At 46.9% G+C, this 11,574-nt stretch overlaps 1 protein-coding gene across 1 annotated transcript in view; it reads right to left on the bottom strand.

Moving 5' to 3' along the window:
* Window positions 1–11,573, bottom strand: part of SEC13 (SEC13 homolog, nuclear pore and COPII coat complex component) — a gene marked incomplete at its 5' end in the record, with an annotated part of 34,410 nt that extends 22,837 nt beyond the window's left edge. The window contains 5 exons of the mRNA XM_005870070.2: window positions 2,324–2,457; window positions 2,914–3,065; window positions 6,620–6,735; window positions 8,814–8,858; window positions 11,502–11,573. Of these exons, the coding sequence (XP_005870132.2) occupies window positions 2,324–2,457; window positions 2,914–3,065; window positions 6,620–6,735; window positions 8,814–8,858; window positions 11,502–11,573 (519 nt within the window). The remainder of the gene's footprint in view (window positions 1–2,323; window positions 2,458–2,913; window positions 3,066–6,619; window positions 6,736–8,813; window positions 8,859–11,501) is intronic.
* Between the last annotated feature and the right edge of the window lies 1 nt (window position 11,574).

Raw genomic sequence — 11,574 nt, 5'->3', positions numbered from 1 at the left:
GGAACTGGGTGGAGGGGAGCTATGGGGGGGGGGAGAGGAACAACTGGAATAATCTGAACAATAAAATTTATTTAAAAAAAAATGAAACTAGACCACCAACTTACACCATACACAAGAATAAACTCAAAATGGATAAAAGGCTTAAATGTAAGTAACAAAATCATAAAAAATCCTAGAAGACATAAGCAATAAAGTCTCAGACATCTGGCATAGCCATATTTTACTGACATATCTCCTAGGGCAAGGGAAACAAAGGAAGAAAATAAACAAATGAGACCATCAAACTAAAAAGTTTCTACACAGCAAAAGAAACCAACAAAATGAAAAGGGAACCTACTATATGGAGAACATATTCGCCATGATACATCTGATAAGGGGTTAATTTCCAAAAATACACAAAGAATTTATATAACTGAACACCAGGAAGCAAACAATCCAATTAAAAAATTGGCAAAGGTCCTGACTAGACACTTCTCTAAGGACTACATGGCCAATAGACATATGAAAAAATGCTCAAGAGATGTAAATTAAAACTACAATGAAGTATCACCTCACACCTGCCAGAATGGTTACCATCAATAAATCAACAAACAAGTGCTGGTGAGGACGTGGAGAAAAACAAACCCTGGTGCACTGCTGGTGGGAATGCAGACTGGTGCAGCCACTGTGGAGAACAGTATGGAGTTTCCTCATCAAATTAAGAATGGAACTGCTGTTTGACCCATCGATCCCACTTCTGGAAATATATCCTAAGATAGATTCCAATAAACACCATTCAGAAAGGATATCCATTGTGTAAATGTACCACAGCTTTTTTATCCACTCATTCCAGATCTGGAAACAAGATCTGAAGTGCCCATCAACAGGTGAGTGGATAAAAAAGCTGTGGTACATTTACACAATGGAATACTAAGCAGCTGTAAACAAAGGAACTCTCTTACTCTCTATGACAGCACGGATGGACCTGGAGACTTACAGAGTTCAGAGGGGAGGTAAGTGGGGGGGACTGGATCAAAGAAGGTGAAGACAGTAACCAAAGAACACATATACATAGTCCAAGGACACAGACAACAAAGTGGTGAAGGTCAGTGGTGGAGGTGGGCAAAGCGGGGGGAAATGGGGAACATCTGTAATAGTGTCAGCAACAAAAAAAGGGGTGTTAATGGTATGTGAATTTAGATATTAATTTTTTAAAAAGTTAAAAACAAAACCACAAAACTTCTCCCAGTTTCAGCTATGCTTTGCAGTGAATACTTGTTAGCTATTTTAGAAGGCACCCCATTGCTTTCTTTCTCCTCCTGTTCAGATACCAATATTATGCAGGGATTGCTGGTGGTGGATTCCTCTGCACTAATATTTAAATTTGTGGAAATAGCTTGTTACCCAGTTTTGTTGTGTTGTTCATGAAGTTTTGGTTTTGCTACCTAGTTGTTCTGCTGGTTTTATGTAGAGATGTAGAAACATTGAAAAACTATGATGCCCCTCCCCAATATCTTGCCAGAAGCCCCTCAACCTATTCATTTTTGCAAATTAGTCAGCAGATGGGGATCAGAAGTCCCCAAGTAATAAGACCCTGAGATAAGTTCCTAGGGTCTTGAGGGCTGGGCAGGTTGTGGATCCATGAATGGGGGAAAATTGACTTCAGTTTCCTTCCATCTGGGTAGATTTCAGAAGTGTTTGGGACCATCAAAGCCATAACTGCTGAGTAGAGAGAAGGCAGGCAGATTCTAGAGTTCTAACTCTGGCAGTGCCTTCTCTCAGTCACTTACTTTTTCTGGGCCTCACTTGCCTCAACATAAAATCTGACTAGGACTGCATACCTTGCATATTTGTTAGCTTCTTTTGTTCACAAACATTCATGAATTACATGACACACAGTAGGTGCTCAAGAAAATATGAGTCCCCCCTCTCCCCCTCTATGTCCACAGTGTTTTCTTGACCATTTCAACCTTAATGTCCATTGACTAGAAGTACAGAAAACTAAATTCCTATGATGCTTCTGTAACACCACTCAGTTCCAGGGGGTCCCAATGACCACCACAAGGCATGTCAACTTGACATCCATAGCAAAGGAGGCAGGTAGGCAGGCTGCTGCTGCTGCTGCCTTGCCAGTGCCCTGGTCTTCTCCAACTTAGGAGCTGGCGAGGAGGAACCAGTGCTAACCCAGTCTTTGTCTGGCTTCACAGCAAAGAAGGTCAAAGCTGCTCTACCAAGCATGTCTGATTAGCAGCCCCTCCCCTGGCCCACTCTCTAGGGGATCTACAGGAGACATATGGCCAGTCAGCAGAGCTACCCTCTGCAGGCAGACAGGGTCCAGACTTACAGTGTGAGCATTGTTGATCTTCTTCACGTCCCACTGGCCTTCCCCAGTGTAGGTCAGCAGGGAGATGGCCCCATCTGAGCTCCCACAGGCCAGGATTAGGCCGTAGTCATGGGGGGCCCAGCACACAGAATTTACTGCAGGAAGGAGGGAGGCACAGTGAGCAAACTTTGATTTTTCCAGATTTACCATTTTGCTAAATTTCTAAAAACAATTGCAGGGACCACCAGAGGGAAATTGTAACTTTGTCAACTGAAGAAATTTAAAACCCACCACCTGCTAATATCATTTCCTAAACTAATGCCTATATTAACGAAAAGTAGGCTGGACAATTATCTGAGAATAAAGGCCAGTACTTAAAATGAATAAACCTTCAAGAACTGTATTATCTCTGCTTTTCTCATTTTGCTCTGGACTGGCTTTAGTCTTCTTAGGGCCTATCTCCCATGTGGACGACCAGCAAAAAAGCCAACCCAAACCCAAGGGATCAATAAGAAGCACCACAAGGGAAAGAATCGAGCACTAGCCAGAACAGAGGCCTCTCTCACACCCAAGGACCACCCCCCCACCTCCTCCTGCCGCGCCCAGTGTACCTGAGGAGTCGTGTCCTGTGTGCTCGTGGGTCTTCTCCCAGGTGCCGTTTTCCTCTTTCCAGATAATGACTTTCCGGTCATAGGAGCAGGATGCCAGGATATTGCCATACATGGGGTGGGCCCAGGCCACTTGCCACACTGGTCCCTCATGACTGCAAGGGGAGAGGGTCAGAGGCTGCTCAGATGGGCCAAGGAACCCACAGGGCTCTGCCAGCCCCTTCTGTGGACAGAACTAAATGGCAGGCAGAGTGTGTCTCAGGACAGAACTGCCTAAGAATTTCAAAGGGAGACATGGAATGTCACTGCCAAAAGGGACCTCACTGAGCAGTGAGGACCTTGAGACCCAGGAGAGGCTTTTGTTGTTGTTGTTAATCCTCACTTGAGGATGTTTTTCCATTGATTTTTAAAAAGAGCGGAAAGGAGAGGGAGAGACGCAGAGAGAAATATCAATGTGAGAGAGACACATCGATTGGTTGCCTCTGCATACACTCCCTGACCAGGACCAGAGATTGAGCCTGCAATCAAGGTACGTGCCCTTGACCGGAATTGAACCCGGGACCCTTCAGTCCATGGGTCCACGTTCTATTCACTGAGCCAAACAGGCTAGGACTAAAGAGGCGCTGAAAGTGAGGCAGGACTCTAAGTCAGCCTCTCAGTCCCAACCCAGCAGAACCCTCACTTGCTCCAACACCTACTGTCATCAGCAGAGTCACTGATCAATCTAGGTTTTGCACCCACAAGCACTAAGTATCTGTAGAGTGAATCATTTATCCTCCCAAATGGTCAACTTCTTGAGGCAGCAGTATCTGTTTTGTTTTGGTATTTTCTGCTACTCTTTTAAAAAAATTGCTCAAAAGGTACGTCTCTCTCCTATCTTCTGATCTTTGTATGTTCACATGTTCAGTATCATCTGAGCATGTACCCTGTGCCAGGCTTGGTGCGGGGGCCATCTCTGGGTTCAGGGAGAGGTGGGCACCCAGCACATGAGAGGTAGCTCTGCTTACAGCAAGCATGTCAAACTCGCGGCCCACAGCGAATATTTCTGCGGCCCAGCCAATATAACGTATGTAAGAAACATTTTAATAAAAATTTAGTAATGTAAGTTAACAATATCCCGTTATACACAATTATTAATAACAAACTACAATGTTCGCTAATGACCGATTACTATAATCGTGTGGCATTCATCTCCCTTATGTGCTTTACATGCAGGTGCACCATTTCTCTCCACTCATATTAGCAGTGAATATTTTAGCAGCCAATTGCCACTCATTAATCTTGCACTGACTTGTTTGGTGTAACAGGAAATATTTCGCTTTTGGAAAACAAAAAAAATAGGCTTATTTGCGTTACACTTATTAATCTGTACAGTTATCCAGTGTCTGGTAAGTTAATGTTCAAGAGAAAATATTTTTTTTTAAAAATATATTTTATTGATTTTTAACAGAGAGGAAGGGAGAGGGATAGAGAGTTAGAAACATCGATGAGAGAGAAACATTGATCAGCTGCCTCCTGCACATCTCCCACTGGGGATGTGCCCGCAACCCAGGTACATGCCCTTGACCGGAATCGAACCCGGGACCCTTCAGTCCTCAGGCCGACGCTTTATCCACTGAGCCAAACCGGTTTCGGCAAGAGAGAGAGAGAGAAAATATTTTTATTAAAATTTTCTATTATTTTATGTTAACAGTTACTCATTAATTTCAGCCCTTTGTATTCAGCATGTCTCTATCGAAATAAACCTACGTTTCTATGAAAATTGAAGCTTTTGTCTTTTTGTGGCCCACATCAACTTAAACCTTGCTTATTTGGCCCATGTTAGCCTTTGAGTTTGACATGCGTGGCTTACAGGGCCAGGTTCTCTCACACCCCCTCTCCACTCACCGGCTGCTTTACTTTAGGCAAGGACCATCTTCTCTACGGCTTAGTCTCTTAATGGAGGGATAAACAACACCTCTTTCATAGGCTGGGCATGAGGGAAATATTTGTGATAATTCACATAAAAAGCTTGCTCTGTACAAAAAAAAGCCCCACACTCAATGTCTGTCACTATTACTGCTGTCCCTGCTTACTCCTTTACCCCAAGTCTGCAGGCACTCAAAATCTCCTCCTCCCTCTGGCTGGAACAATAGCACATTCCCAGGCCTTACAAAGGAGCTGCTAATGAAACTCTCAGTAGGTTCAAATATCCTACACCTAGCAAAGATTTAACCAAGGCAAAAAAAATACTGGAGGTCTGAATTTAACCCTCCAATATTTCACATCTTTTGAGCATAAGAAAAACAGCAGAAAGGACTGAGTGGCAGCTGATGCGACCCCCTCTGTCAGGCTGGCAGCCAGGCATCACCCCAGGAGCTCTCTGCTCAGCCAGGGGCTGCTGCACAGAGAAAGTGGCACTTGCCTCCTCACTTTTTTCTGGACACTCAGGAAGAAGGGAATGTCTCCCCAAATGGCTCCTAAGTTGTGTCTTCTTTAATTCAGATAACTAGCATGTACTGAGCACCTACTTGTCAGGGGTTTTTAAATTCTCTTACAGTCTGGTGAAGGTTATGGTCCCTTCTTAAAACAATGGATCAAATACATAGAGCTAGGATTAGACAAGAAACCCAATTATATTGAAATACAGTTATGAAAACGTTAAAGAACAAATATGATACAGTGACATGTGTGCAGGTCTAGCAACCACTATTTTGAGATAGCTACAACTGTAACGTGATAGGAAAATATCTGACTTACATTGGTAACAGGTACTATGAATACTACTGTGATTTCCAGCCTACATCCTTCATGGAAGGAAATGCTAAATATCAGTCACTGAAAATAAAGATGATGCTCTCCTCCTGCCCCAGTTCACCAACCCCTGAATTCTATCCATGAAACCCTTGGAGATCCATGGGATCCAGGTTAAAAACCCCCATTTATCTGAAAGGCAGTGAACCGAGAGAAAGCAATAGAGATGTGGCCATAAAAATGACAGCCAGACCCTAACTGGTTTGGCTCAGTGGATAAAGCGTCGGCCTGGGGACTGAAAGGTCCCAGGTTTGATTCCGGTCAAGGGCATGTACCTTGGTTGCGGGCACATCCCCAGTAGGAGGTGTGCAGGAGGCAGCTGATTGATGTTTCTCTCTCATCTATGTTTCTGACTCTCTATCCCTCTCCCTTCCTCTCTGTGAAAAATCAATAAAATATATTTTTTAAAAAAAATAACAGTCAGGATCTCAAGAATCTCAGTGGTGAGGAAGGGTAAACATTTGTAAATATAAACTAATATCTGCCGTGGACAAACAGGCGGAATTACGGGATTTATATACTCACCATTACATTCTTACATTACCACCTTTCAGTGACACTTAGATCATGCTGGGTAAGCAAAAAAGGAAGTTTCCCACATTCAAAAGTAGCTACTGAAGGCTTGCTGGGAGTCTGGGAGCAGGCAGCATCAGCTCATTTTGCGGGTGAGTGGGTGAAGGCTCCCAGATAAACTGACTCTTGTCCAAGATCTAGTGGGTACAGGGGTGGCAGAGCTGGATTCACTCCTGGATCCATCAGCCCAGGATGCCTACTGAGGGCAGCAGGCTGGCTGGGATCCGAGTGTCCTCTCTGCTAACTGCACTGCGGGGCTGCTCTGCTCTGGCTCTCAGGCTTCCCTGCCCTCCCTGAAAAGCCCAATCATTGTCAGTCCTTGCCCACGGTTGGCTGCACTCACCCCCTGAGGTCTGCGATGAGGATCTGCCCTCCGTTGCGTACATCAAAGATTTTGACGGACCTGTCTGATGAGCAGGTTGCCAGGCGGGTGCCATAGTAGTCCATCTGGGCATCGTGCTGCAAAGGGAGGACAGAGAATCTAGTTTGGACCAGACTCTACCTGAAAGTAATCTAACCTCAAAGAATCATCACTATCAGGCAGGAAGCTAGCATGGCAACAATCTCACTTCTCTGACATGCAATACCTTTCCTAACAGGACAAGACAAACTATGCCCAGCTACTTGTAGACCCTTTATATACATGGGGAGCCCTTTCTCATCCTGTTCTGCAGGGTGGGTATGGGAGAAAAAAAGCTGGCCTAGTCTCCTCCTTCCCCAGCCCCCATTGTGTTTTGAGGCTCTGTGAGCTACTGGGGACAACACTTGGAGTTCAGCTCAGCCCAGAACCAAAGGCTAATGCTGACCCAAAGGAGAAGAAATGGAATCAGTGTGGCCCCCAATCAGGTACTCCATGATGCACATCTGGCCTAGACACAGGGTTCTATTCAGCACAGCTCCTTCCTCCATCCATGGCCCTGGATCCGTTGTGGACCTTTGTTCCTGGGTTTCCGCTTGGCCTTTTTATTTTTTCCTAGTAATGTGCCTAGCACCCCAGACTGTCCACATAAATGTCACTCGTCCAACCACTGATAAATTGACTTCCGAGATGTTGACTGGCTATCCAGAACCTCTGCCCACAGCTACTTGCCCATCTGGGGCAATGATTCCTCTGAGTCACTACGCCTGCTGCCCCACTGTTTGCTGGCTCTTCCTATTCCAACAAATGGCACTTTCTTCAGCTATCCCACCTTGTGGATTTCAAGAACTACTAGCTGTCACTCTTGTGGTCATCAGGAACAATTATACCCTTTCAACAGAAGCAATCAGTCCATGTGCTTCAACATTCTTTCCTCGCCTCCCTACTTAAAGAAAACTTCCTGATTCTTCTTGGAAGTCAATGCAGGTGTTAAGACAGATCTTCTCTGTAAATGTATTTCTGAAGCACTTCTCCTATAGAGTGCTATCACGCACTTCGGGAGGAAGTAGGGCGCAGTACCTAACAGATTTAAATCCTATCTCCTTCAGCTTATCTGTTGTACAACCTTGGAAAAATTACCTAGTCTCCTTGAACCTCAGTTTCCTTATCTTTAAATGGGGCTACTTCAAGGCTTGTTATGAAGGTTAAATGAGATAATGAATGGAAAGTATTTAGCATGGGATCTGACACTTAGTGAGCATGCAGACATTAGTCATTACTATTTTGCCTTATCTGTTCCTCAAATCGAACCCACACAAGCAGGTATCACATTCATATTTTTCCCATTTTAACTATGAGGAAATCAAGGCTGGCTCAGAAGAGTCGAGATGGGCTAAGGAGTCTCAGATTGGATCTTATTCCTGATGGTGCCACACTAACTCCAAGGAGGTGTGATCTTAGAGCTAGACCACAGGGAACATAGACAACTCTGAGAAGGCCCAAAGGAACCACTGGTGGGCAGGAACCCTGGTAGGAAATGCTGTAAGCTGACCTGGGTCTTGCTCAAAGGCTGCCTGGACTGCTTGACCCTCATGAAGCAGAGTCTGCATCTTTGCTGTGGGAGACTTTAATCTTTGAACCTTCTCCCATAGCCCTGTTGTCTTATACTGAGCCCCTGTTTGCCTCAGGAAACACCCTGAGTTAATGACTTCTGGTCCAAAGGTCCTTGTCTGGCACCTCTGTCTGCGGTGGTTCTACCTGACTCTGCCTTGGGCTTTTGCCAAGCCTGCCCCCTGCCTTCATATTGAGTCATCTTCCTACTCTCTTTTCTTTTAACCCCCTTTTCAATGGGGCTAAGAAGTGACAGCCGGAGAAAGACAGGTAGGAAGACTGTTGTCAATCTCTGTACCTACTCAGCCTGCATCCCAGACCCGGTTACTTTGTTGGTCAGAAGACTGAAGGCCTTGAGTTACAAACCAGTCCCAGTTTCCTCCCACCAGAGTGACCAGACTGCCACAGCCCTGCTAACTGAGAGGGCATTGCTGGGAGACTGACTATACCCTTGAAGCTACAGTCTGACTGGCAAAGGCTGCAAAGCCACACTGGAATCATGAATGCTTCCCTCCCACAGAAATGCCCAGATCCACAGCCCATGAGGGAGGGCTGAAAGAATACTTACAATCATGTCCTCATGGGAGGTGTCCACAGTGTTAATTACTGACACCTAGAACCAGAGATATCATTGGTAAATGAACTGATGGCATTTAGAATGCAATCATCTTATTAAACCCACCAATCATTTCTAAAGTTCTTAACTGCATTTGTTCATGCATCCATTCACTCATTCAATCCAGTACCTTCTTTTTGCCAAGCACTGTGCCAGGAACTGGAGATACAGATACAAATAAGAGGCGCTTCTTGCCCCTGACAAGCTTGCACACAAGTAATCCTAACACAGCAAGATAACGACTTTAAAAGTGGTTTACATGTGCTATAGCAGCCCGAAGGGCTGGGGGTGCTGGACACAAACTGGGACTTAGATGATAAGGAATTTGCCAGGTGGCACAGGAAATAAAAGTACAGTCCAAGCACAGGGCATACCATGAGCGAAGAGGGGAGATGCAAATAGTCCTGGCTACCTTCGAGGGGGAAGAGAGACCCCGAGGGAGTAATGAGCAGCTTGTAGGTCTGGAGCACAGCTGCCACAGTCGTCACCCTTCCACCCATTCTTCGAGGTCCAGATCAAATTATGCCCCCCTTCTCGGAGATCCCCAGGTCCCCCTGGCTGTACTCCTCTGAATATCTTCAGCACTAAAACGACTACAACCCTTTATGCTGTTTCTGCTCCCAACTAGAAGGCATGCTCCCTGGAGCTAGGGTCTGTGTTGTCTGCAGTTTTGAATCCTCTCAAATCATCCAGCAAAGTGCTTTGCAACCAGAAGGAACTCAGTGACTAGTTGCTGAAAGAATAAGTAAAGGAACAAAAACAAATAGTTTCACTTTGCTCAACCTCTACTCTCTTAAAACTCGTGGGATAGAAAAGGACTGAAAAGGTTTCAGTTCGGAACTGATATTTCGTAGCATTTCCCCCATTTCTTCTTTTTCCAGCACAAACCCTGCAAACATAAAATCTAGCTCGACTTTTCAGAAAGGCGGACCCTGGAAGAGGATGGCTGCAGAGCAGTTCAAAAGGTACCACCAAGTAAGCACAGGCTCTCTCATCAAATTCAAATTCTGGACTCCCTAAAGAGTGGGCCCCCAGGTCCGCAAAGACAAGCAAGCAAGACAAAAAGAAATCCCCTTTGTGGGCCAAGCTAGCCAGGTCCCTAAGTGCTTTCACATGTGCCCTGGGAAGGATGAAAGGCAGTCGATTAGAGTTGTCTGACAGACTAAGGAACTGAAGAAACCCAGAGGAGAGGAGGAACTTACTAAAGCGACGGAGCTAGTTAAAAGTGGGGCTGGGCAAAGAGCTCCACATGCGAACTCCCAGCCCACAAGCATCCCAATCCATTAGGCTGCCTACCTAGGACTTAAAGCAGCTGTTACCCTGAATTCCCTAAATTAATGGCTGAGGGCTAAGTAAAGCCAGGAAGGAAGTTTACTAGTAGCTTCACATCAGGTCACCAAAGGACCTTAGAGATAACCAGCACTTATTTGTTAATCTTCATCCGAGGATATTTTTTTCTATGGATTTTTTAGAGAGAGTGGAAGGGAATGGGTAGAGAGAGGGCGGGAGAGGGGGGGGAGAGGGAGAGGAGGGAGAGAGAAGAGGAGGGGGGAGAGAGTGAGAGAGGGAGAGAGGGAGGGAGGGGAAAGGAGAGAGAGAGAGAGAGACTGCCTCCCACACGCACCCCAACTGGGGTTGAGGATCCCACCTGCAACCCTGGTACCTGGCCTTGACCGGGATCGAACCCACAACCCTTTGGTGTGCGAGCTGACGACACTGGCCAGGGCTAACCAGCATCTATTTTAACGACTCTCACCACCAGCCAGGATTGGAGAACCAAGCGCTTTGGAGCAGCGGCCGCCCGCGGGGGTACCCCAGGTCCAAGGCTGGCGAGCGCTGCTGTGGGGACCGGAAGTGTCCTGGCCGTTGCTAAGTAGAAAGCGGCAGCTCTCAAAACACACCCGCTCTTCAGGATCAGTTAGTGCGTGAAACATCCAATGAGAAAGAACTGACCGTCGAGCACAGGGGTTGCCAATTCTCAGAGGAAGAATCAGAGGCTCGGACGAGCGATGTAAACCGAGCCGCCGCGCCGAGCAAACATTCAACCCAAAGTCCTGGCACCTGGGCTCCCCAGGTTTCCTAAAACCTCCCGGCACACGCGTGTTCCTGGGAGCACTGGTTTCCCGACCCCCACTCGGTGCCAGGCTCAGGCCAATGCTCTCATCCATCAGTTCCCATCCAGCCACTCACTCAGCGAGGAAGCGTGGAGAGAACCTACACTGTGGGTTCCACAGACTTGAAACGCCGAGGCCCTGCCCTCAGACACTTCGCCCACCCTGACACGTTTCTTCCAGTGCCCATTACCCCGGGGGGCCCGGCCCCGTCCCACACACACCGCTGAGGAAGGTGAAGAGGGTTGGGACCTCGGCCCCGCCACCTCCCGCTCGGAGAGGCGTCCTCCTCGTCAAGTGTCGGTAACAGCACCTACTTTACGGTAAGGGCTGTGAGAGGGCTGAGACTGCGAACAATGCTTGGCATTTACTAATGGTACAGCAGTTCCTACAGTGTCCCTGGTTTTGCTTTCCATTGTTGGGGAAAGAGAAGGGAAGGAAGGAGCGAAAGGCGCGACCGGCAGAGTTCCGGAGGTTCCGGGCCTCTCCCCGCGAAAGGTGCCGAGAGGCAGGGCCGGGGCCCCCCAACCTCTACGCGGTGGAAGGGAGCTGAACGGCCCGGGCCTGGAGCTTGAACCTCAGCGCGGTCGGCGGGGGACGGT

Source organism: Myotis brandtii, unplaced genomic scaffold (assembly GCF_000412655.1).
Source record: "Myotis brandtii unplaced genomic scaffold, ASM41265v1 scaffold312, whole genome shotgun sequence".
In the NCBI taxonomy this organism is placed as follows: Eukaryota; Metazoa; Chordata; class Mammalia; order Chiroptera; family Vespertilionidae; genus Myotis; species Myotis brandtii.
The sequence above is the reverse complement of the archived record's forward strand: the minus strand, read 5'-3'. Positions and strand labels throughout refer to the sequence as shown.